At 43.2% G+C, this 27,662-nt stretch overlaps 1 protein-coding gene across 3 annotated transcripts in view; it reads right to left on the bottom strand.

Moving 5' to 3' along the window:
* The window catches only part of abr (ABR activator of RhoGEF and GTPase), a 119,088-nt gene that overhangs the window by 47,594 nt on the left and 43,832 nt on the right, over nucleotides 1–27,662 (bottom strand). For 2 of the 3 annotated variants that reach the window (XM_047606197.1, XM_047606198.1), the window contains exons 2-9: nucleotides 25,389–25,564; nucleotides 16,659–16,757; nucleotides 14,054–14,239; nucleotides 8,461–8,568; nucleotides 6,580–6,640; nucleotides 2,343–2,395; nucleotides 1,413–1,553; nucleotides 699–820 (exon numbers count right to left, since the gene is read on the bottom strand). In XM_047606197.1, the coding sequence (XP_047462153.1) occupies nucleotides 699–820; nucleotides 1,413–1,553; nucleotides 2,343–2,395; nucleotides 6,580–6,640; nucleotides 8,461–8,568; nucleotides 14,054–14,239; nucleotides 16,659–16,757; nucleotides 25,389–25,564 (946 nt within the window). Of the gene's footprint in view, nucleotides 1–698; nucleotides 821–1,412; nucleotides 1,554–2,342; nucleotides 2,396–6,579; nucleotides 6,641–8,460; nucleotides 8,569–14,053; nucleotides 14,240–16,658; nucleotides 16,758–20,791; nucleotides 21,449–25,388; nucleotides 25,565–27,662 lie in introns of those variants that run through there. The other variant, XM_047606199.1, reaches the window with a different exon arrangement.

The following is a 27,662-nucleotide window of genomic DNA, read 5'->3' as shown; positions in this document are numbered from 1 at the left end:
AAACACTCGTTTCTCCACACTAAGCTAAACAAACTGTCTTACAGACACAAAACTACAGGGTGGGGCTACGTTTAATACAGAGACTGAGCGGAATATGAATAAATCACCATCAATCTCCCGGCCCTTTAATAACAAACAGCGATGGTGGAATATATATGTACATAAAGATGATGTTCAAATATCCAGGATGTGGAACGTGTGGTAATCATTGTAAATATGACAGCTTCCAAAATGACAGAGTAGAGATAATCGAGGGATTAATCAGGGATTAAGGCTCCTCAGAGATTTACCATGAGGTGATTGAGTTTCAGGATGGCTGCTCTGCTCTGTGCGAGTGCAGCCTAAAGGAAGCCTGCTGAGATTACATCCCAGACCATAATAGTCTGATTTACAGGTCTGGTAGCTATGGCGACACTTTTATCGACGGGTGGCGGAAGGTGACACAGGCAACCACATTTAGCCGTAACACATCACACACAAACACTGACCCCGTTCATTTATCTCTCTTTACTTTGCCTTCAGATCAAACCCTTACGTTTGCAGTTTTTTTTTCTGATCAACACCTCCAGCCTCACTCAGCTTGCGTGTTTGCTTTCTCTTTGTTACTGAGGCTTCAAAAACCCACATGAGAAAGGGGTTTTGGAGTGATGTAGAGGGTGAAATAACACATAACACGCGTACAGGTGAAGTGGACTCACCCCACCGAGGTCTTCTTCATCTTGGCACAGAGCAGCAGATCGGTGAAGAGGAAGACGTGCCGTAGCTTCCTGGAGCTTTCCGACACCTCCACCAGGAAGCCGTCCTTCACCAGTTGACGGGCCTGAGAGAGACGGGAACAGAACTTGAATAGAAGCTGATGTTGAGCTTGTGCAGACATGCACATAAAAGAAGTGATCACTTCTTAAGGCGGTAACCACGTGGACATGAATTGACACCTTGTCCGAAGTTCAGAGGACGTTCAAAATGCAGGAGCAGGACAAAAAGTATTGAACCTATAACGTGTTTTAGAGCAGTATAGCTGCTCTGTTTTAATATTCACTCAAAGAACACAACAAAATGCCACGTTTCAGGAGAAGCAACGGATCTAAGGCGGAGGTCATGAAGATGTGAGCAGAATAGAGATCAGTCATGGGAACATAAAGAGTGGAACACGTATTAACACTGACTGCCTTTGTGTATGCCCAGTATTTTCCCCCCTATACCCAAGATCATCCAACAACTAAGTTCAAACGCAGTGATGGAACTGATCATTGACTTTGGCTTTAGACTCTAGTTTATGTTGTAATCAGCTACACACAAACAAATGGGGAAAGACAACAATTAGGTCTACTACTACCTCATTTAGAGGTATTAGGAGAAAATTAAATGGTGGTAACTTCAGAGATTTAACTTCACACGAAACAATCACACACCTCTCCCTTGGGTGTAGTGACAGCGGTCCTTCGAGGGTCGATCTCCTCGTTGATGGACGAGAGGAAGTTCTGAGATATCCGCAGAGCATCCTGCAGGAGGGGGAAGTCTGGGTGGTCCTTAGGAGTGTGCTTCAGCAAGTCCTGTGAAAGCACACAAATGCACAGTCGCTGATCCGAATCGTAAGTCGCCGTCACCTTGTTCCATGTGACTGCAGGTGTCAATTCTCGCTTTCTAATGAAAATCCATCCGAGCACAAACACGACTGCTAATTTAATTTAATCTTTTCATTCAAAACACAAGTGCGCTGCAGATGATTCCTTATCAAACACTAGAGTCATCTCTGGAAATCTCATTTCCTTGTTTTTGTTGAGGCTGTTTTTCATCAGCGAAGAGGTTGAGGAACAGAGCAACCGACAGAACGAGCATCGCCGTTATTTTTTTTGTTTTTGTTTTTTGTTTGCATATGTGACAGGCCTCTCACGCACAGTAGAACAGGATGCACACAATAAGTTGTTCTTCTGAGAGTTTCATGCAAACTTAATTAAAAAATACATTTCCAGACACACTCAAGCATATCTCTTACTTAACTGGTAGTTAAGTAAGAGCCTTTATGCTGTTTCTTTGATAAACAACATGAAGGCTTTGACGTTTAAATACGGTATCAAAATTTCAAATTTAAAGGATGAGTTCGCTGTAAAATCTCTAATTTAGTTTTGATTTAAGTTTCAATTTGGTTTTATTTTCTCACATTTCAAGATATCTGTCTCAGAAATGTCTGTTTCCACACTAATGCGACCGAAGTAAACAGATTACAAAGATTAAGTCTCTAATATTCTGCAGCAGCATCTCCAGAGGCAGCGTCGCCGCGCTTTGTAATTTGAGTTTGGTTGATCCTTTGGAAGCCGTGTAAGACTAAGCCGTGTACTCACATGAAGGACCAGGGTGCTTCTGGTAACGCGGTCGATCGGCTTGTAGAGGAGGGCTGTGGGGGAGGAAGAGGAGGGCTGTGAGTCAGTGTTGCTTACAAGTCAATACATGCAGACACACGCGGTAGGTCACAGTTTCGACGCTTAAACGTGGACAAACACTCCACTCACGCCGGGGTAAACGCATCGCTTATAGTCTGACTGATGATGAGTCTAAGGTTGACATTTAGCTTGATAGCGACGAGCGTTCACACTGCTCAGATTTCCTCTAGACATGCAGCCCACCCAGGACTTTGACCTTCCTGGAGGGGAGAAAACCAACAAACCGTTTCCATGTGACAATAATGTGACAATGAATATGTTGTTAGAGGGAGAGCGATGCAGCACGCACACACACAGACACACACACTCTGTGCAACAGCTGTTTAATATGCAGGCCATCTCTGTGCTTGCTGCTGCAGCTTTGTATTGGCTCTGAAACCACTGTGTCTTCAGGCTGTTGCGAGGTAAACTACAGGCTGCCTGGACACTGTACTTACCCTCTTCACAAACAACACCAGTGAATCGATGTGTCTATAAAAAGTGCATGATGACTGACGCGTGCCCACACGCCAGCGTTCGAGCCTCTAAGTCACCGTTTAAGCGTGCGCCGCCACTCTCGGCAGGGTCCCCGAAGGGAAGGCTCTGCCGCTGAGGTAGCGCGAACGGCAGCTACTGACACAGATGACAGCTTTAGGTGAGAAACTCCCACAGACGGGGCAGAGGGAAAGTTGCAGAGAAAACGGAAATAAAAGAGAGTTCTGGAGACAGGTGGCAGGAACGAGTGGAGTGGGAGGAGGAAAGGGAGTCGAGGAGCTGAAAGGAGAGAACTTTTCTTGTGAGTATCGTGTCAGTTATGGGTTCCATCAGCCGTGTAATGAAAAGACAAAAAAACATCTCAAGGTCTCAAAATAATAAAGCCACTGGTGCTGTGCCGTATTGTATCTACATGTTTAATAATGTTGCTCTGCACATGTGCATGTAAAGAAAGGCAATGCAGCGAAAATCCAGATCCAGAAGGCTGTACACATTTGGAAGTGGCTGATGATCTTTTCAGTGATTGGTCTCATTCATTATAGTGAAGATTAAACAAGCAGATTAAACCAAATCAACTTAGAAGGACAACTATCCTCCCCGTTAAATGTTGTGCTCATCTGTTTAAATGTAACTATGCTCCCATCAGTCACACAGACACGTTATCTCTTCTTCATCTTTCTCTTACTCAACAGTGTTCAACAGTGCCTTATCTCCTTCAGCTATAAGAAAGGAAGGCGTGAGGGCAGATATCTTTTCACGCTCCATGCTCGAATAAACATACACGCATGCGGCTACTGTTTAAGACCAAAGAGAATCTTCTAGAGGCCCTTGCTGATGCTCTTTGAAGTTCCTCCACCCTCTAGTCATTAAAAAATGCAGCCCCCATCAGTGGTCCTGGCTCAGTGAACCAATATTGCTACCTCCAGGAGGATTTACTGCAGAACCTGCTCTGAGTGCAGGGGCAGCGACCATCTAATTACGTGCGCGTGCTCAAATTCAGGAGCTTCAGGACGGATTAGCTCAAAACGTTTGAGCTAATGCTGGAGCCGGATGAAAAGTTGAGGGATCAGCGAGGTTTTAATCGATCAAAGTGTAAATAAAATCCGCCTGGACCAGGTCACAAACAGCACTGCAAGTAGCTCTTTGGAAACTATTCAGGAGATTCTTCTTCTTTCTTAATGTCTCCGTTGGCCAATTCAGAATCACCAATTCACCTAATTAACCAGGTTGTAACTTTGAAACCAGAGAAACCCCTCCAGATGAAAACAGGGGAACGTGCCCTCTGTAGAGAAAAGGCCCCTGCCAGCTAGATTTGAACCTCCTTGCACTATACACCATGTTTAGATATATAACACATCCAAGGAACTCATTCTCCATGTGTAACCAATGTGTTTGTCCACATAACGATTTGTGAGCACACTTGGAGCAGTGGGAACCATGCAAAGCCCCCTAGATGCTAAGGAGTTTGTTGCTCTGTCAGGGCACCTCAGTGAGGAGATTCAAATCAGACCCACAGTTTCTTCTCTAAACACTAGCCCGTTACCACAACATGTAATACATGGCATATGAATGATCAGGTTAAAGAATTGTCAATGGAAACATCATATCAAAATGCAAGGGCAGGTTAAGGATCAGAGCCAAGATGATAATGTACTGCAATGTACTAAGGCTTTCGTTTTTGTGTGCACTGTGCAAACAAGGACATGCCCAATTTCAAAGTCCAGCCAAGATCCAGGCTGAGGGAGGTATAAGACTCAAAGAGAGACTCAAATAGACAGGGGATTACTGGAAGTCGATGTCCTGTCACAGTGAGGTTCCTCTGATTGGTCTCGTCCTCAAGGTCGCCTCCACGGCTTGGCTGACGTAGTTGCTGTTTGCTAACGAGGGGGCTACACCGCGTGGGCATAGTAATTGAAAAGGCACTGCATGCGCAGGTCTACAGCCAGGACACGGGGGCTGCCAGCTTTTAGCTCTCAGGCAAGACACTGCGCTACCAGCGTCAGGAACGAGCCGCGGAGGAAAGGGAAACGAAGAAGGCAGAATGATAGATAGGGACGGGACATAGACGGATTAAGGAATAGAGAGAATCAGGAGAAGTGCAGAGGAAAAACCCTTATCTACCTGGAAAGCAGGATGTCGGACGCTCGTTTGATTTAGTACTTGTGACTGGATTTGCATCCATTTATCAAAAGGAGGCTGGGAGATGGCACTATATGTAAACAACTCTGACAAACTGACTCACTTCAGGGGGGGAAGTGCACAAAATCCAGTTAAATAATGTGCAAAGTAAGAAAGGTGGATGGATGAGGTCTAAGAAGAAAGGCAAGTAGCATGACGGAAAAGAAACAGAAAGAGGATGAAGAGCTGAGGCGGAGAAATCCCTCGACTGCCTCACCAGGTAATAAAGGAACTGTAATACAAACAGCAATCAGAGCAGCTGCTTTGGGTGCTGACTAACCCTGATTGTTGAGGGAGTAGGGAACTAGTTTCATGCTGCTTAACCACCATGTTAGACCAATGGTAAAGCACAATAGACTGGTATAAAATAGTATACTGTTAAAAAGATGAGAAAAGACTCCGATCAAAATGATCTCATTTACGATGCATAAATTAAGAGACACTTCACAGGTACATGCTGCATGTATAACCCAGCCTCCCTCAACATAACAAAGCCACACCATTAACTCATCACATCTTATTGTCCTATTACTTAGCCAGCCTTCAACATGTCTGCCTTTCCATTAAAGGAGGTGGTTTAATTGAGCACGATGAACTCAGTTCCAGCAGAGTTCAGACTAATAGAAACACAGAGATCAGACTTGCTCCGATCCTCTGGTGGTAAGTATTCTCTGTGAAGAGCCAGCAGTCCTTCAACAGACTGAACGTGCCTCGCTTTTAAACAGTGTCACACACACAAGATGCTCTCTCCTTGTATATTCCATATGTTAAAAGACACCATATTCCATCGAAGACCATCACATGGTGACGAAGCAGAGGACGGGAAGCTTCAAAAGACACTAATTTCATCCCTTCAGTCCGTAGACTAGAGCACATAAACGACAAAAGCAAATTCCAGCGAGCAGACGTTAATTTCACATCGTAAGTGTGAACGTCTCAATGCCAGTCTGACAGCTTATCAGTTAAGTGTCTCAACTTCACATCCCGTTAACAATCGATTGTAGAATCAAAGGCGTACATATCCTGGGCCGAAGAGCAAACAAAGACGACAAAAACAACGCTTAGAGTTCCCCAAATGAACCGGTGGAAGATAAGATCATGCAGTCGTTACCGTATGTGCAGTTACAACACAGTCTGAGGACAAGAAGCACCTCCATATCCCTCTTCTCCTTCCCAGCCTCTGCTCTCCTGCTCAATGCCTCCTTTCTCGGGCATAGACTCAGAGTGAGGAACAGAGAGAGAGAGAGGGAGAGAGAGGGAGAGAGGAAGAGCGAGAGGAAGAGTGGGAGAGAAGGCTAACACATACACCAGAAGCCCACCACTGCATACACAAGCAGAGAAAGGCAGGACCGGATTCTTAAAGCAGCAAACCAGCCTACACAGACGTACATTTACTCTCACTCTAACACACACACACACACACACACACAAATACATACTTATAGACATACACATACCATTTAGAGACACACATACACAAACTTACCCTCCATTGAAATGTTTGTAGTAAGTTCCTTGGAGTCTTTAGGACCTTTTACTTTGAGGTTCTGAAAGAAACAGGAGTGGAATGATCAGTTGAAGTCAGCACACACACACACACACACACACACACTCTGAAACTTGCTTGGCTGAGGTTGATTGAACTAATAAATTATAGAATCACTACAGCAGACTGAGAAAGTTGAAGTAGAGCAAACAAAGTGAACTTCACAAGTTTCCCTGACGGTAATGACACCAGAGACACAGCTCTGTGAGGCATGACGGTGAAATAATATTGATCATGGTTTTAATCGGAAGCCAGAGTTTCAGTTGAATAACTTCATTGGTTTTTAGTTTAGAAAAAAAAACTCTTCAAATTAGACCACATCTATCAGTGTACAACACGATAACTGCATCTTGTGTAGTTCAACAAAAAAAAAAAAGTGTAAAACTGCTAGCGCAAGAATATTTAAAAACATATACAAAACTATATTGCCAAACGTATTCGCTCAACCATCCAAATACCTGAATTAAGGTGTTCCAATCACTTCTATGGCCATAGGTGTTTACAATCAAGCACCTAGTCATGCAGACTGTTTCTACAAACATTTGTGAATGAACGGTTCTCTCTCAGGAGCTCAGTGAATTCCAGCGTTGTGCTGTGATAGGATGCTAGCTGTGCAACAAGTCCAGTCGTGAACTTTCCTCACTACTAAATATTCCACAGTCAACTGTCTGTGGTATTATCACAAAGTGGAAGTGATTGGGAATGACAGCAATGAAGTGGCACATGCAACAGGTCAACTTTCTGCAGAGTCAATCTCTACAGACCTCCAAACTTCATGTGGCCTTCAGATTAGCTTGAGAACAGTGAGTAAAAAGATTCATGAATGGGTTTCCATGGTCGAGCAGCTGCATTCAAGACCAACATCACTACGTACAATGCAAAGCGTGAGATGCAGCGGTGTAAAGCACGCCGCCACTGGACTCTAGAGCAGTGGAGACATTCTCTGCAGTGACCAATCACATAGCTTCTCCATGTGGAAATCTGATGGACCAATCCGGATTTGACGGCTGTCAGGAAAACGGTACTTTTCTGACCACATAGGTGTAGTGTGTCGTTTTTCAGGAGCTGGGCTTGGCCCTTTAGTTCCAGTGAAAGAGATTTTGGAGAATGCCATGCTCTCAACTTTGTAGGGACAGTTTGGGGATGAACCCCTTCCTAATCCAACATGACTGTGCACCAGTGCACAAAGCAAGGTCCATGAAGACATGGATGAGTGAGTGGTTGGAAGAACTTCACTGGTCTGCACCGAGTCCTGACCTCAACCAGACAGAACACCTTTGGGATGAATTAGATGAAGACTGAGAGCCAGGCCTTCTCATCCAACATCAGTGCCTGACCTCACAAATGCACTTCTGGAAGAACGGCCAAAGATTCCCATAAACATACTCCTAAACCCTGTGGAAAGCCTTCCCCAAAGAGCTGAGGCTGTTCCACAGGGTGGGCCGACATCATATTAATCCCTATGGATTAAGAGTGTGATGTCTCATAACTTCTTATGCATGTAAAGGCAGGTGAGTGAATAGTTTTGGCAGTATAGTGTATGTCATGTATGTTAGCCAGGCTTTCCACTAGTGCTCCTTAAAATACGACCACATATCCGATGAACACTGCTGTTTCCCGTCTTCTTCACTTTCCCAAAAATGATTAATATGATTGTGTATTGAACTAATTATGGTATCAGGTTTATCATGCTATAATGCAACACAGAGCAACAAATCACATTACACCGATCTAATTCAAATGAATGCAGCGTATTTGATATTCAGACATGCTCTCTGTCCATCTGCTCCCTGATCCTCTCATTGTGAAGGATGAACTTACCTCGGATATCTTCTGGAACTGGCTGTTGGCTTGGCTGCATTTCTCTGCCGTCTCTAGCGCCACTTTGTAGTTGTCCACAAAGGCCTTGTACACTCCCAACTGGCTGGCCTGCAGCACGCAAAGAGAGACAGAACATTAGGGCTAAAAGTGGGACAAAAAGGTGTGAGGCAAGGCGTGACGGCGGCGATGAAATTAACCCTGCTGTTAAACCTAAATACCCAAAATCTGCAACAACTTGTAATCATCTCCACTCATTATTTCCACATTCTGTGCACTGCAAAGTTAAATTCAATTTGATATACAGCTGTGGCAGATGACTTCATTTATATTCTCATCACAACTCCGCCTGCAGTGTACATGCACTATTACACACATACTGTATAGTCAATGCCCACAGTCTAATCACATTCCCATAGTGCCAGTCCACTAGTGGCTCCGTGCAGCCCTCCACATTCAATAGAGTCCCTCTCTTTCCTCTCCCCTTTCATTAACAGCCCGTCTCTGCGGCACTGTATGTGCATTGTAACACAAGCTGCAGACCAGCAGTGCATGAATATGCATCCTGCTACCGCTATGCTTCAATGCCTCGGCTGAAGAGCTGACTGCATCCTATTAAATTAATGAGATTGGATTCAGTTGAATGGAGTGAATGAGAAAGATTTTTTTTTTACTTTTGTCCTTAAACTCTTGTCCTCCACTTTTCATTTCCTCTGCTTCCACTTCCCTAAAAGTGTGAGAACAAGAGGGACTCATCCGGCCTGTTTAACATTTAAAAGATGTTGTGAATCAATACGCTCTTAAAACAAACAGAGGTAAAAGAAAAGCCAAACAAAAAGTTTTCTTGTGATGTGATTTCAGCACAATCCTGACTAAAGCAACATGATAACTCGTACAGACTGGAGGTTAAAAGTGTCACCATCACTGTGTCATCATAATTGGAGGCTTTATCATGAGCAACTAGGACTTCGGACAGAGAGAGGGAACTGACATTTGTGATCGCTGAATTTCCAAATATAGATTCTGGCAGTTTGGGTGGAAAGTACAGGCCATGCTGAATGACGTCATGATATTTCATCAGTTCATCATGTTGCTTGGACACGCTCGGCCCGTCACCGCGACACCAGGCTTTGAGCTCCACTCTGAGCTAAGTGCTTTCACTTCAGACAACAACAAGCTCACAGGTCAAAGTGAAGAGTGGGAAAACAACAGTTTGTGTTAGAGAGCGGAGGTGGGACAGAGAAGATGAAGAGGCAAAGAAAACATTAGGAGACCGAAAGAGCCGATAAGAAACAGCCCTGGGTCATCTTAATGGATGTAGATAGATGAAACCGGCAGTTCAAAACTCCCCAAACAAAAACTGAATTTTACACATTACGCACATCCATTTAGATTCAACATTCATTATCGTTCTTAATATTCATTCAGAGCAGAAACATATGTAGAGCATACACGTATATTTAGCATCTAGCAACCATGCTGCATGTGCTTGACTGCAGCTTTCTGACTTGCAGTCGACTTTCAGAATAAAACCACAATGAAATACTGCATCGATAAGTGCAGCATTCTCTGGGCCATAGATCCCCCTCTTGCTGAAATGATGATATTTAACTCAAACTTACAAGTCCCTTGTGTTCATGTGACAGCAGAGTACAATTAAACCAGTGAGATTTCGCCTGAATACTCACTCAGTAATGGTGTAACCACTGGCGTCTCTGAGCAGCCTCAGCATAAATTAGCCATAAATCCAACTTTCACATGATCCCTAACCCAAAGCTGCCTGTAAATATCACAGCCAACATCCTGACAACCTCTGCTCACAGTTTTATTGTGAATAGCAAACAGCAGCTTTTTAGTAAAAGGCTAAAGAGTAAAACATGCGTGTACCTTACCTACAATAAGAGTGCATAGCCATTCTAGTTTTTCAGCATGCTAAAATGCCAACGTTTATCATGTTCAGCCTCTTAACATGCTACAGTTGGACCCAACGGGAGCATTTGTAATCTTGTTTTTTTTTTTCATGATTTGCTCATAAACCTAAAACGGTATTGAAGTTTTCAAATAATGATTGATATATATATAAAAGACATCTTTAAGATTGTTAAAATCTATCCTGTGAGGGACAACAGTAAATGTCTGTAACAAATCGATTCATCACGATCAATAACAGGCTTCTGTCTCTTAGGAGAAAGTTTACAGTCAGTAATTATCAGTAGCAAAAGTTTAAAACTGTGTTTTAAAACTAGAGCCATACTGAATTTAAAGCGTTCCCACCTTCTGGATCAGAAGACTTCATTCATTTGTGTGAACAAACGCAGCCCTGGGTGCAACTCACAGGCTGCAGCTGAGCCCTTCCTTTGACTGAGAAAGGTGAGAAATGTCGGAGCTTTCGTTTGCTTTTCTACCCTTCCCACTTATTTTCTCTAACTCGGCGCCTCTGCGTTGCTCCAGTGGCCTCCATGCTGCCGACAAGTAGCGACAGGGAGTAGACCAGCTAATTACACTGCCATCTGTACTCACACGCTGCCACTCTGACTAAATGTTTTGCTGCCACATGACATGTACGCACATATACGCGGCACAGATGGGTGCTGATGACTACACTAATAGGTGTCTCTTGGTGGTGTGACACCTACCCACAGAGAGGAGGGGGGGGGGGGGCAGTTTACTGAAAGTAAATATTTTCTATATGTGGTCTGCTGCTAAACATAAACCGATCCTGAGTTAGTAACACAGAACCCAGTGTGAGTGTTAAATAGAATCAATTATTGATAAACTTGTTTCACAATTTTAACTGCTGCTTACAGCTTGACTCACAGGCTTTCAGGAGATGTTTAATGGCCACACCGAGACCATAGCGCTACAGCTAAAATAATCAGCTGTGGGCGGGTACGATTTATGATTCTTTTTATTTTATACCCAACTTCAAGTACCGGCAACAAAACAATGCTTGGGAACTGCAAATAATCAGACCATAAATTCAGCCTAAACATTCGGTACTTGGCTGTTTTACATTGTGGTTCGACAGCCAAAGCTAATCAGCTGTTTAGACGTTTAAACATCCAATGTACACAGTCACATAACTAGATGTGGCATGTGGCAAATGAACAGGGTGTGCACTTTTATATCGCTGATGGGCGTGTTTGCTTTGTGGTCGGTTCCGTAGCCGTCTCCCTAGACGTCATCCACCCACCTCAGCTCCACTCATGCTCCAACTCTTTGCCTATTTTTGAATTAGTCCACAGCTCTGCCTGCATGACAGCAGCACCTCTTCAGGGTATGTATAGGTGGCATCATCCACCTTGGTTGTGAAGATGATAATTTGGACAGTTGTGTTAGCTAACTCTGGTAACTGTGTTTGTTGCGATATCTAGCTAGTATCTATATTAACTACTTGTTACTGATAAAGTTGTTTTCTCTCCAGAACAAACATTAGTTTACTACCTAACAGCATCTACACTGAACACCTTCCACCTATCACGAGCTCCAGTCATGTGAGTTTTAGGTGGGCACCACCCACAGATGTTTGTACTAAAAACATAAACTTCACCACCGGTCACCTAGACCTGAAGAAACTACATGGATGAGAAGTGAAACACCTTCATAGAAAATCAACTCTGCTTGAATGTTTAAACTTTACTTTTGGACATAACACGACCTGACTGACTGACTGAGAGCCTTTACACACAAACTCTTAAAGACTTTTTCAGACAGAACTTAGACTGAAAAAAAAAATAATAAAATAAATATATATATATATATCAGAAAGAATAAAAAAGAACATGAAATAGATATTCAGAGTTGTTGAGATCCCTGCTGTCCTATCTTGAACAGTGAACTGTAAGCTGCAACCTTTAACCAAGTCATTGTGGGTCAGTTCTATTAATAACACTGAGAATGCTCTTTAACTTGTCAAAATGCACCTGAAAAACAAAACTGAAAGATGAGATGAGAGAGGTCAGTTCACTAGGTTCCTCATTATGATACCGTGCACTTGACACAGCTATTCTTGCAGCACTGTGTTGTTTACACATCTGCCAGAACAAAAGCGTAACTAGCAGCAATGAAGTGTGAAAAATGCACCTTTAGCTTCCACTTTACGACAATATAATAAATACGCGCTCCAAAACTACAAACTGACAACAAGTGCAGTGACTAAACAGTGGCTAAAATCTCCATTTAAATCTGTGGCACTATGTGTGTATAGTGAGTTTACGAGTCTAAATCAAAACTGCCGGTTCAAAGAAACAAACTGTGAATCAGAGATGAGAGGAGCTAGAAGTATTTCACAACTTCATGCAGTCACTTCTCTTTTCGAAAAGACCAAAAGGGACGACCATGTCTTGGCGGAGCTGGCACGGCGCTTACACTTGTCCACTGGTCAAAACAACAACGTGCTAATGACTTGGAAAGATGTCAGAGGATCTCATAATGGCACATCTGATTAACTCCCATCTGACTACAGACAATAAATGATGTCTCCTCCACAAACAGCAAATAGCGAAGCCCAAGGAGAGAAACCTCTCCAGTGCAAATAGGAACATGTATTTTTCTTTGACATTACTGAAGCTATACTCTGTCTTATGAAACAGTAGAACAGTAGAGTACCATGTATGCATACCACTGCAGAATAAATGATTCTTAAAAATCTGCTTACTCAGTCGGCCTTATCACACTGAGAAATGCTTGCGGATAAGTATCGCTGTGAAACAAAGCTAGTGAGTAATAAAGACATACTGCTTTCTATCTTCTCGCCATCTGCTGTAGATCCAAACTTTAGAGCAAACCCAGTTGTTGCTGTTGGGTAGCAGGAACTTACAGCAGCACTTTTCTAAATACAGACCGTGTCTGTCTGTCGAGTTTCCAGTGCAGGAAAATTAAAAACCACAATATTCTGCTACTAGCAGCACACAGGGGGATGCACTCTGTTTGAACTAGCGAGTCACTGTCTATTTAGCTTAGTCATAGCGGCTACACTTCAGGCTGTGACACCATATTACATTCAAACTATTCAACTGGGCCAAGTCAACAGGATAACTGCCTCGTTAGCTTAATTTCTATGTGGTCTCATTTTTCCTAATAGAAATCCAGCTTCTCACATCTCAGCTAAAAGTCTCTATTACAGCATGTTGCATCAGCCCATTTGCGATTTGCTTGACAAGCACGCACAGTGTAGTGTATATGAACATACACAGGATGTAACGCACTCGTTATGGAGCACAAAATCCACAGTACATCTGACAGTGGACTAGTCTAATAGTCTTTGAGACAAACTGATGTCTGGATCATTTCTAAAACTACAGATACACTTACACACACATAACGATGATGCTGTTACATTATGGACTGAGATCCCCCGTTAAACACTTTAATCCAGTGGAAATATAACCACGTGATAGGCTGAAGGCTGCAACATTTCTCAAAGGCATTGCAGACAGGAGGGATACAGTCCCTTACACACCCACAGTCTAATTTAGGCAAGTGATTCACCCAGTACCAACAATGAGAAGTCTCCTTCACATGCAGCCGGCAAATGATGCAGTGGGAGAATAAACCCACCCACAGTGTAATATCGACGGGGCCACGTCAAACTCACCAGCTTCTGGAACAAATGGCCCACGGTGACCTTCTCGTCCCACTGCTGGATGTTGGGTAGGAGGGCGTCGTAGAACTCCTTGTGGATCTCAAAGATGTCCTGGATTTTGTAGAAGATGGTCTCGATCTGCTGGATTGTCAGGACGGGCTGGGAGGTGGTGGCCGTGGCTTTCAGGGGCCGCATGGGCTGGAGGGGCGAGAGACAGAGGGAACGCACAGAGTCAGCGAACGCAGCTTGAAAATGAGAGCGCTGTCTAGCGTCTAGATTGAATAAATCAAGATTTAGAAAACATTCGTCAACACCGTGTCGTTTATAAATAACACTAAAATGTGTTGAAGTCATGTTTCATTTCGGAACAGACTGCGAGCATAATTTAGAGTTTATTGGTCAATCATTGGTCTGACTGGACACGTGGCTGAGAGAACACGGCTTCAACGTGTCACACAGTGTTAGGTGTGTTATCTAAGCCTTTCAGTTCCACTGTTGGGTGACTCTCTTCGGTTAACAGAGAGAGACGTGTGGAGTAGTCACCGTGCGCCTGAATTAGAGTGAAAACGTAAGGGCCCTCACGTCAGTCCTGCCGGGCTGCTGATGAGTCAGTCTAACACTGATTGCAGGGGTGGCATGAAGGCGCATCAGACAGGCTGGTGCATTTTCTAAAACACTGATAATGGCAGCATGCGCAACACCCTCAGTGTGGTCTATATACACACAACAGCAGGTTGAAAATTCAAGTTTCATTCAAGAGTGTTAAATAGATTACCGCATATGTATGTCACCCGCGAGAATCTATCTATGCTTGTCACTGGTTAAATTATGGTAAAAGGTTTGCATATGCCAGTATAGATTTTTTCAGCGTGTTCACAAACAAACTGTTTCATAGCTGATAAACGATATATAAAGATTCCTCCTGGAGCAGGTGCAGCTGAACCAAAGATACAATATGTCCTAAAACTAGATTCCTAGAGAAAGCTCCCATCCCCTCCATACAGGATCTATACCTGACATGCTGCCATAGCCTAGCCCAGCAATAATCAGACTCTCCACCCTTCACGCCCAAGTACTGTTTAACCTTCTGCTCTCTGGAAAACGCAATACTGTCAGTCTCAGCAAGAGCTTCCTCCCTCAGGCCATCCTCTTTAACAATATACAAGGACGGAAGAACTGCTGAACACACACACACAGACCGACTGTATGAACACATGAACACATTCAACTCCCAAATACTACTTCCAAAAAAAACACTCTTCATCGCTCTGTTGCGCCAGGTAAAATCCAACCATTTTATGTCTATTAACCTATTTTTTTATCCTATTTTGTTGTACGGTCTTAATCAGGGGTCTTCAATGTTTTTCAGGCCAAGGACCCTAAACTGATGGAGAGATTAAGCAGGGATCCCCCTACCTGCTATATGTGTTCTATGTTGTGTCCTTGTTGATGTGAGTTTAAAGATATATATATATCTATCTATATATATCTCTATCTATATATATCTCTATCTATATTTATATATATATATATATATATATATATATACACACACACACACACACACACACACACACACATATATATACATACATATATACACACACATATATCTATATCTATATATATATGTATACATATGTATATATGTATACATATGTATATATGAATGTATATATAAAGAGAGAGACAGAGAGAGAGAGAGAGAGAGAGAGAGAGAGAGAGAGAGAGAGAGAGAACTGTGACTTGATTAGTATCAGTGAAGTGGAAATCATTCTTGTGGATTGAGTCAACACAGTGTTTACTCACATCCAAACTTTGGAGTTTCCCTACCAGAAATGATGGCATTGTTCTTGGGAATCCTCCCTCTAAATCTCTGGCATTTAATCCTCTTTCACTCCCTTAATTAAGGGGATTTGACAGATGACGCAAATTACATTTAAACACAGGTCTGTGTATGAATGAACTCACTAAATCCAGTGTAGTTCCTTATCGTCTAATTGTTGTCTAATTCACCGCAGCAATTGTTGACACAGTGGGTTGAGACAGAATAAAGTAGATGATCACTATAAACTTATACACCACATGAGCTACTTCTCTCCTAACGCTGAACCTTTTACGGTAATCAAACCAAAGGGCGATGACTTTGTACGTTTGAGACATTGTCTTAATGAGTGAGGAAGTGGTGGAGGACAGGAACAAACTCTTTATTGGACAAACAGTAAAATGACTGAATGCTCAACTTGAAGGAACTGAGAGTCAGACCAGTAGTGCTGCAGCCTTTTGTTTACCTCACCTCTAAATAAAGCTTCTCGTGTGTCTTCGTCAGTGTAGGTGTTGTGCCGTAGCTGCTGTGTGACTGAACAGCTTGACGGTGTACTTGAATGGTGCATTTGAGGGCTACATGTCAGTCAATGTGCAACGTGTGTGGCAGGATATGACATAGTGGCCCAGCATGGGGAAACAGCAGTGTGCTTTTAGTATGACCATTAACCACTGACAGTTCACATGGGTGTGAGCCAATGCAAACTGCAGCTACACAACATGCAGGTGCCGCAAGAGTTTGCATTTGAGGCTATTTTGTGTGTGTGTCTGTGTGTGCACCTGTGTGCCTCACCAGTAGCAGAGCCTCCAGTTGATTAATGTAGATCTCCTCACTGGCCAGGAAACCAGACAGCACCAGTTTCTTCATCTCCAGCCCTTTCTCGATGTCTCCCTGCAGAAAAAAAAAAAAAACAGACCTGGGTGTAATAATGTATTGTGCACATTTCACACACGTGGACGTATACACACACACGCACTAAAAATCATACCCAGGGTTCCCTTTTTGCTACCAACACAACATGACCCAAGCTCATTTCCGGAGATGATGCCACAGCAGTTACCACATCACGTAAACACCAGATTAATACACACACAGTCAAAGTGCGTAGGAATGCACAGCAGCTGTGTGTTGGGAGTCTCATCTAAAAACATCTAAATGGCTCGCTTCCTCTGTGGAAAGTGTTATTCCTATGGCTTCCAGGCAGTTGTTGTATTTTGACTTCAATATCAGGGAAGTCAACGCCCCAGTTGTGTGTTAGAAAACACAGAGCGGGACGAAAACGAGACACTTCCACTTTTATGTCTATATTTTGGAAAAATTTAATGATTTGATCAAAATAACAGAGGCTTCAAAGGAGAAACCCTTTGGGAATATAGCAAAGAGCGCTATGCTTGATCATGGAGGACACCGCAGCAGTCTCATTCAAACAGCATTCAGTTCCTGGGCCTTAGAAGTGAGTGTTTCCTCTTTGAGCGAATAATCAGCTCTCACGAATTTATTGCATAATTCTTCACTAGAATCTGGCTCTGGCCTGCTCAAACTTTTGACCACTCAGCTGAAAGTTGTTTGAATTTTTATTGTTTTAATGTCAATCGGCCTTTCACCGCCGGGCGGACGGCCTCACTCACACATGAGGCAGATATTAAAGTTGAATCACGCTTTTTGCATCAAAGATTTGGCCTGGGAGGTTGTAGTTTCTTAGAGAGCTCTTACACAGCACTGCAACGTTTAGGACAAAGAGATAGCAATATCATTCATTGTTAATCTAAGGAACAAAATAACCTAAATAGCAAAAGTTTAAATGAAGCAGGTTACACCTACAAAACTCTCTAAAGAGTTTCAGATTCCTTCTAACCACAGACTGTATAAACATAGAGTGTGGAAATGCTCCTCAAAAGTGAAGTCAAAGCTAGTAGAGCTGCCCGTGGTGCCTGGCTGCAGTACATGTCATAAGCTCCATGTTAGTGGATGGGACTTAGGACAAACTAAAATACATGTCAAATATGTTTGTTTTTTTCAAGGATATTTCGTCATTTTAGTCGTTGGTTGGTGCATGGTCAAGGGTAATTTGTTTTGGATAAGTTTTGTTTTAGTCCGTTATCTGACACTATAGAAACAGGATGTGACATTATGGTGACGAACAGTTGCCACGCCAACCACTCTGTACAGCGGGCCTGTGGGACAGTGAGAACTGTCAAAACAATTTTTAAAAATACCTACAGTGTAGAATCCAACATGGTAGTGTGTGGTATTAATTTAGTGGAAATGTCAGTTTGGGTCATCGATATTGTGGTTCCACTCTCGGAGGTGCTGGCAGACTCAGACCCGAGAAAATCGTGTCATTTTGGCCAATGAAAGTAAGTGGAGACACGCTGTCCATATTTATATAGTCTTTGCGTCTAACCAGGAAGCACTGATTCTAATTTTGTGGACGGTTTTATAATTATTTAAAATGTGAAAATGATGGCAGTGTTACAATGACACTCTTTCGAGGACTATCACATTCACATTTTAGCTAGAGAAGACAGATAGTTTAGTTACCTACGCAAAACTGAAAAGGCCTTCTCTAAAGAAGGGGGAGTTGGACTGAGATCAGCCACTTACAAAACAGTCTTAACATCTCAATTTTGTCCCCATTCACAACTTGAGTTCCCGGGCATTAATGGGTCATTAGAATACCACGAAGTGTGAAAATCAGGTTTACGTGAAGAACATCTTCTAAGTGCAGGTGAGCATTCGGTCCTTCCACTCCTCATCACTTCACATTACTTTCACACAACCTACAGACGTTCCACATCAAAACCTAAACTCCACCAAACCACAACCACATCTATCATTTAGAAATGAAGATGCCACTTAGATATGTCTTCAAGGTAACTCAAACATGTCCAGTGGGTTTTGTTTTAGCTTTGTTTTAGATATACTGGGACCTGGAAGACCCAGAATCTTCGGACATAATCACTCCCATTCATACTGCACCTCCCATTCATACTGCACCTTTGGGCAATTTACACACCTCTAGTCCACCTGACCAGTTTTTTGCACCGTGCATGAATTGTGTGAATCCACAGTGACGTTAATATGTTTTCCTTTAAACCCTGGACAACTTATTTATAAAGCCAGAGTTAAAAAGGTCGAAGACTCCTCCTTGTTCACAGTGTAAACCTAAATAGCACATGGACAGCTTTCCCTCGTGAACCAGCTGCTCCTGCCCAGGCCGTCATTCACTCTTTGCCCTCTGCCGTAGGGACAAATGTCTAACAGCAATAAAATGGAGAAAGTGATTGATACATGTGTGCTTTAGGGGAGGCCAAAGAACGGCAATGAGAAGTGAAATATTAATTATTAACACGGCTGGGTCGTTACTATGAAATCAGCACGATGACACTACCTGATAAGACGAGGAAAGACCCATGACCTCATTGTTTTAACCCGACAAAGACTGACCTTCTGACAATTATGTTATCCCTATACGGGATCACTGCATGTGTGGGAGGTAGCAGTGTCACTCGTGAACATGTTTTTAAAATTGCACAAACTCTCGTGTACTAACAACACGTTTCTATGTGGTTGTTAACACGTTTAATAGCCGCTGTGTCACTTTAGATTCAGGATCTTCTCCTCAGTGATTTCTTCTTCTGTGGTATCCTTTACATAATCTTCTCGCTACTTGCGTACACTTCTCCCGAGATATGTGTCACGCTTTTAATCAAGATACGAATTAGTTCTGAAGAAGAGATTCAGCAGAAACTTTTAACTTCGACTCGACTTTTAAGCCATTTACCTACATAATAAAATATGGTACAGTGTTTGCAGCAAACCATAAAAGAGACATGATGTGTGAAATCTCATTTTGATGAGTGTAACAATCTCAAGATTATCAGATGAATGATGAGGATAGGAAGTTGTAAGGGATATATATATATATATATATATTAAGACTCCACTCAGAAGAGTCAGTTATCCCTGGAATAAGTTAACGCAGGATCTGAACAGCACACGTGGACCTTCCTGCAGCGTTTGAGCCTCTGAGTTCAGAAGTGAAGCTGAAAACAAAAGCCAAACTGGGAACTGAGTCACACATCTGAAACTAAACTTTGAAATGCAAGTTCTCAACACTTTCTTTGAAGCGGCATAAAGCTTCCAGGACATCTCTAGAGACGTCATGCTTTTTAATGGCTTGCTCACGATGTGGTGCCGCGTGGAGACACTCTATCAGCTATTAACACGTCACAGCAAGATGAAAAAAAGAAGAAGAAAAAAAAAACATGGAAAATGAATATTTTCCCTGCGCTGTACAAAGAGCTACTGTGTGGCGAGAGGCAAGAGGAGAAATACACGAGCAGTGAGCAAGGACTTTTTCCACAGCAACCTGCTCTTGTGAGTGCACTTCCCAGTTATGCTTTTCATGCAGGGAGGAAGGAAAAAAAAAAAAAAAAAAAAAAAAAAAGCGCAACACGCTTTCTTAATGTGCCCTCTGTTCTCATTCTGCGTGATAACAGAGCTGATATCATGCATTACCAGAAACAGCGTAACACAGCCCTGCTTTCTGTCACTTCATCGACTGGGAGGAGTATACGCAAACAAACGCACAAAGACAGAAGTTAGCGTGAGAGGCAAAGAGCGGCCGCTCTTCAGAAAGCAGCAGAGTAGAGGAGACATGTGCTCCGGAGCGACTGCCTCATCAGGCTGCGCTGAGATGCCAGAGGCTGTCACACAGACACATACACTTTTGCAGCACAGATGGCTCATAGGCGAAACGGGGAAGCACGTAGTGACACCGCGCGTCATGCCAAGAAACCAATGAATACTTGGCTGGACGCTTACAGCCAAGCTTTCAAGCCCGGTCAGGATGTTAGCGCTCCTCAAGTGTATATATGCCTGCGCGCGTTCCCCCGCATCCAGCTGTCCAGCTCCTTCCTCACCTTGAACTGTCTATGCATCGGAGTGATAGGATCCAGCTCCCCATCTCCATAATCAAAAACGTCCTCCTCCTCCAACACCCTGTCCAAGTAGCACAGCGCTTCCTCCTCTTCCTCCTCCATGGTTTGCTCTTTCTTTCCTCCTGTTTCCTTCCTTTCACCCCCTCCTGTCCTCTTTCTGCCTCCAATTTGCCTTCTTCAGGGCCTGCCTGGACACATCAGTGTTTTCCCTTCAGAGCAAGTCGTCTGGACACCGAAAGAGGGAGAGAAAGGGGAGAGGACCCCGCCTACACAACCCCACCCCCTTCCTCTGCTGGGCTTCCTGGCGTTTGTGTGCGTCCTCTGTCTGTGTGTGTGTGTGTGTGTGCAAGCCACTGTTCCACCTCGGTCGATGAGGTCTGCCCTCCCTCTACATCCGCTCCTCCCCTCACAGCAAACACACTATCCAGCCACTTCCTTGATGGCTACACAGACCGTTTCTTTCTGCGCCACGCTGGGAGAGTCAGTCCGCCTTCATTCTTATTATCGCTTCTTTATTCTTTTTTTTTCTTTCTTCCGCTCTCTTCAGGCAAAAAACCACTTCCTCATCGCGCAAACACACAGCGGCTCTGTTTCTTGCACCGGTGCGTACAACAGAGCTGATCTCTCCCCCCCCCCCTCCACATCTCTGACCACCGTCTCTTTATTGATCTGCTGAGAGCCCTGGATGTTGCGCTGGGAACAGCTAATGCTCTGCTCGTGCAGCTGATTCCAATTACAGGTCACACAGTTCAATGGACACATGGTTACAAAAAAAAAAACAAAAAAAAACATCCAGGAATCTGGTTACTGTGTGAATATGAATAAGTCACACTGCTGATTATTCATTTTTGCGTTTGTGTGTATTCATGAATGAATGCAGTGGAGTTCCTGACCTCAAGGCGCCACCACACAGGAAGTAAGACCTGCTCGAACAGAACTCTTGCTTTCCCATTTCTCTGGCTGTCAGTTCTTGTGCGTGTCGTGCAGACGCTCTATGTGGGCTAACCTTGCAAAATCGGATTGTTCAAGTCATTAACTTCCTAGTCTACATTATGTAGGTCAGGCTTATTTTACAACCCAGCGGTTAGCGCTTGTGGTACGTCCACAAGGATTTATTATTAGCAGAAAAGGTCTTTTAAGTAGAGCGCAAATGAAATAAAACAAAAACTAGATGGAGCAAGTAGAAAATTATGAGGGGGCGAAGAATACTAAATAAATACAAACTCTATCCTTCCACACTCAAGTCAAACAAGTAGGGACAGTTAATCTTACAGCACGGGCAAATACACCAACACTATGATTTAAAAGCATCCCATAATAAAGCAGAGCCCCTTTAAGTTGTGTGTATAAGTAATGCTCGCTTATGCATTTACACACAACATCCTGAAACGCATCCTTTTGACACAGAGGTGTCAGCCCTGGCGCCCTCATGTTAGTAGATGAAAGGCCGGTGCCAACTCAGCGGAAAGGAGAGACGACTTAACAAGAGAGTGAGGAGAAGAGCGAGAGTCTGTGAGGCAGCGACGTCAGACATAAATCCTCCACAAAAAATCTTCTACTGTGACCGCCCTGTCTCGGTTAGGGAAAATAACTCAATACTGCCAACAAAGAGCAACAACAGACAAAGAGCTTCATTTATTTCACGACCATTAAAAAAAAAACAGAGGTTGTAAAAAGTTGCACAGCTCCATGAACTCCAGAGGACTTGTGAGGCTGCACCTGAACGTTGGACGGGCTTTCCCAAACCTTTTAAGACAAATCTGGATCATCTAGTTGTACATATTGTCATTTTAGAAGGATTAAAGTGTCTCCTAATGAAATCCCTACGAGCTAAAATCTGATGATTTTCAATCATTAATCCAGCCAGCAAAGCCAATGTAGTTCATTTGCAGCTCACATTAATTCCTGATCTACTTAAATGTGAGTAAAGATTTTTTTTCTCTGACCATTATTTATATTTTTAGAACAACTAAACTTTTAGCCCTTTTCAAATGTCATTACGTGTTAAATGGTTTTCCTCATGTGAATAAGGTTCCAGCTCATCTGTTCTTACCGCAGCTCGACACTAGATGGAGACAAGTTTTCATTTACATGAGCTGAGCCACAGTGAACACAGCACATTAATAAGTTTAATAATTCATCCATTCCCTCTGTTAGAAGTGATCCAATTACCACGGCAACATTGTATTTACAATACTGTCATGCTACAGTGATAATGTTTGGACTAGAGATAAAAAAATAAATAAATAAATAAAATAAAGAGTTAATGATGAGAGAGAGAAAGCAAGAACAAAACCGGTGGTTGATGAAGAAAAACTGACGGTTTGAAACACAGAATGAGAGAGACAAAAAAAGAAGAAGCTTATTTTGTGTTTTGGGGCTATAAAGAAGCACGTCTCATTCCTCAAGAGCCATGAAGGCGCAAATCACTCGTCTAAGCGCAACGCTCATAATTGGTTTTCACTCAGACTTTTTCAGACTCGATAAAATAACTGCTCCATCGTGCATGAACGCCTGCCAGCTGTTCTTTCCTTTGTGAGCATGGGGGCCATCTAAGGTCGACTGCTGTTCCTCTACAAGGTACTGAGGCACCCACTCACACAGGGCATCCAGTTACAGTCACACCCTGCTACCCTTCGACATACTCATATGAAAAGAGCTAATGATGACACCATAGTACTTCCTGACTTACTTTCTAATGAACTTATCAAGACAATAACACTAAACGACGAGGGAGTCAAAAAAAAAAAAGATAATCGATGCAATTAATACTTAAAAAAATAAAAAATACCAAAAAAAATTAGAGCTTAAAACAAAACGTGACTTTCAGAATAAACCCAGCCGTCCACTGTGGACTTATTCCACCACAACCAGCCTTGCAGAAGGTTGCGGGCGGCGTTAAAGTTCATCTGAGCCAGTGTTCATTTCCTGCTGCTACGAATGCACCACCTGCAGTGCAGCGTGCTGCAGGCAGTCCAGCCACTGTGGCTAATAGTTAACAATTAAAGAAAGTCAATTCTGGCAATAAACCTTAGATGGAGATGAAGTCAACATTTCTAACACATGACTTCTAGTTTATTTCTATTCTCAATTATTCTGAGTATTAATTAACATATAGTTTGGATTTAGGCCAAAGTTACATGCTTTCATACAGTAAATTGGCCCAGTGACTTTAAAAAAGAGGTGGAAAATTTTGTTACTATAAATGGCAGTTAAGATGACTCTGTCATATTTCATGTAACAATTGTTTTTGCAGTTCAACTCAGACATAAATACCACAGTGCTTTACATTTCATTTGAAGTGCAGATGATCCAGAATTCAGGCAAGTGACTCTGGGTCCAGTGAATTCAAAAGGTGCAGTAATCCCAGTGTATGATAAGTGCAACATGTAACTTCATAGTACTGCATTACACATTTACTCATAAAAAAGTAAAAGCAGTAAAATAGGCAGATACCCTGTCACTGTAATCAGACATGTTCCTGAATAGTTGCCTCTCTGTAGGAACCATGACCAGAGCATTCAGATGTTGCTGACCTAGTACATTTCCCAGGGCTGTCTTGATTAATGGTTTAACAGTCTGCTCAGACATTACATGATCATTACATATGACTGAAGCATTAGTGCAAACCCAACAGGAACCCATTCAGATTGCATTACAGAAAGCTGTCTTAACATGCGAGCGTATGCATGTGTGAGAGTGCTCTGGGTGATTTCCAACCATATTCAAATCGCCCTAATCTTTCCGTGTCCATCTCTCTGCGTATCTATTTTAATATGTAACCTTAAAAGCAACATAGCTGCATGCTGACTGGACTATATTCAGAGACACAGGAGCAGTCTTCAACAATGACAGTCATTAACACCTAGCCAAGCACTGTACAACACATAGCCAAGCCAAGGTACAGCAAACCTCTTTTCGTCCCCCAACAGTGTCCAGGGAAACACAACAACAGAGTTTTCAATAAGAATAACACATGTGGGAGGTGTCTCCTTGATTTGACTCAGATTAAATGAGCTTCAGACTGTGTTCTGAGTTCTCAGAATGAGGATATTTCAGGGTCAGCACAAGCAGGAATGATCCCAGCGACCAACCATACAGGTGCACACGTCTACTAAAGATTCTTATATTTGAAAAACACAGTGTGGCCCCTTATTTAAATGTTTGTTTTTTTGCATAAAAACAGGAAATGAACTCACATGCCAAACCCTGGACTTTCCCCTGGACCATTAACACCCACTGACTATTAAACAGATCATTCAATCATCACTGATGTATTTCAAGCTGCTTCGAGTATCTTGCGTCATGTAGGATTTGTAGGATTTCAGTCAAGTAACTTAAAGTTCCTGTGAATATACCAATGATACTACCTGCAGGACTTTGGCATGTTCTACTTAAGGAGGAGAACCATTCATCCTACAGTGTGTGTGACCAAAAACATGAAGCCAGTGATTTATGTCGCACATTCCTCCTCCTCTTCATCGGTTCTACTATTGCTCCGTCAAGTAGTGTGGATTTTTAAGCGAGGAGGACTGCCACTAAATAGTGCCTTCATCTGTATATGTGTACGCATGCTTACCCCATGCAGCAGGCCGTCTGGTGGCGTGGGGGAGACTCCGTCAGGGCCTTGGGGCGTGCACAGCTGGGGCGACATGGTGGGCGATTCATCTATAAAGGGCAGCGTCTCTGAGCCATCCTGGGACTTTACCTCATCTGCTACGTCGCCCTCGTAGCCGTCTGTGTTGTAGTTAAAGTCTGGAAGAGGGGGAAAAAATAGAAAAGTAGGTGCCAGTTAGCATTTCACTGCAGAGAACAAGGCTCATTTGACTCACAGGCGCGACTCGGTAACCACCGAGAACAGCAGAGCACGTTTTTTTAAGTACTGACATCACGATCTCTCGCAATGTTTTTGGGTTCAGTGAAACCTGATATTTCCAGAGATAATTCATACGTGTTATTTCACACAATCAGAGGCTGGTGGATGACCGTGGCAGCAGGTGTGAAGCTCAACCAGACCTGCCAACGGGGACATGCAGCAGCCTGGTATTGACCCGTTGCCAGGGCCAAACTCTGACTGTCAACACAGTCAAATATCAGTAAACACAGGCGACGTTTACTGATAGTAGATCTCGATCCACCCATGCATCTCTCTCTATCTGTCCACTCTCCATCTATCGATCGGTGATGAACTTCTAAAAAGAGAAGCAGATGCAGCGAGGCCATGTGCACGACAGAAAAAGCAGAATCGGGTGCGCCCGTCTGCCTGCGCGTAACCCACGCCGAGCACAGAGCGACACTTTAAAGCACGGCTGTGTGTCCAGTGTGTGCGTCGCCAACCACCGCCGCACAAACATGCTCCAGAGGGCGTGTGTGTTTCTTCAAGGGTGAAAAGAATACCAGACAACTCTAATGAGACACAAATGAGAACTAATTGGAAAATAAAAGCAGGGGTCAGTCCCCACTGGGAGGACACACACACACACACACAACGTCAAGCTAATGTTGCTGGGTGCCTCTGACACGCACCATAACCCACAGTCACCGGACCACCCACCTGTCAATCAAAAATAACAAATAATAAAACCTCCACCAGTTAGCTGCATTAAGAGTGGATGGTGTGGAGTCAGAGTTAAATGGTTTATTTGTGGCTGTTGGGCACAGAGATCAGCGAGGCACGTACACAAACCACTGATTGTGCTGTAAGGTGATGCAAGTAGAATATTAAGTGGGAGAGAGAGGGTTAAAACACAAATGTTAAGTCATTTTCCCAACTGTGCCCAAACGATCCGCTTTTTCAGCCTGCATGCATTTGTTTTGTTTCTCCGCTCTCGCCCATCTGTTCATCCTCAGACTCTTCTGGACACCTTCTGGCCTCCTGTCAGGCTCATTTGTCCTAATCTGCTAAGGCTGTGTGACGTGAATGCGAGAATAAAACAAAACTCTGGGATATTTACCTGGTGTGGTAGCACTCAACAGTGTCTGTAAAACCTGAGACTTCCTCCCAGCTCTTGGCTCTTATTTTGAGCTGGAAGGATGTATGGATGGATGGATAGCTCAGAAAGCCTGTCATGGTGCACTCAACAAAGAATCGAGTCGAAAACCAGCGTCAAGGCCTGTACCCTCTTTTACAGAGATGAGTGATTTCTATTAACGGAAACATCAATAGGCAAAAGAAACCATTCAGAAATGCATTGGCCTTGCTGTACTGAGCCAGATGGTCAGAGAACAGAGCAGAGCAGAGCAGAGCAAGTACCTCTGAAAGAAGACTCTTTAACTCCACGTGCTTCTGATCCATCTACTGAGCTCCAGTGCATGCGCTTATTTAATGCTGGCCATAAATGCAGTGTGTGTGAAGCCGTTAATGTGCCGTATTAGAGCCATTTTGTTTTTGTATGAATCAGTCTGAGAGCAATTTGGGATGCGAGTGGTCATTGTTCCTACTCATTATCTCTGATTAGCCAAATTAATGCCAGACAGACGCAGACAGTGTCTAATTTGCTTGGATGAGCTGGAGCTGGTTCACCATTTAGCAAGGAGATCAGACTCGGGGGCCGCACCCAATCCAAGGCGATCAAAGAGATACAAGTAAGACATTTGCAGGTGGTCTATACTGAATACAAACTGCTCCTGCACTAAGGGAAAAGGTAGCAAATTCATTCAGGGCCAACCACTGTAAAATCACACTTCTTTTACACTGATGTAAAACTTTTTTTTTAAATAAATAAAAGGTAATTTAGTATATTTCACTCTGTAAGTCTGTAGTGATAGGAATGAAAGCTGATAAATGGGTCAGCGGTCAGGTGATCAACGTTTTTACTATTAATGTAATGTAAGAAGATTTCAATGCAAACCC

This window comes from Mugil cephalus, chromosome 15, assembly GCF_022458985.1.
Source record: "Mugil cephalus isolate CIBA_MC_2020 chromosome 15, CIBA_Mcephalus_1.1, whole genome shotgun sequence".
Lineage (NCBI taxonomy): Eukaryota > Metazoa > Chordata > Actinopteri > Mugiliformes > Mugilidae > Mugil > Mugil cephalus.
Note: the sequence above shows the minus strand (reverse complement) of the source record. Positions and strands in the feature narration are given on the sequence as shown.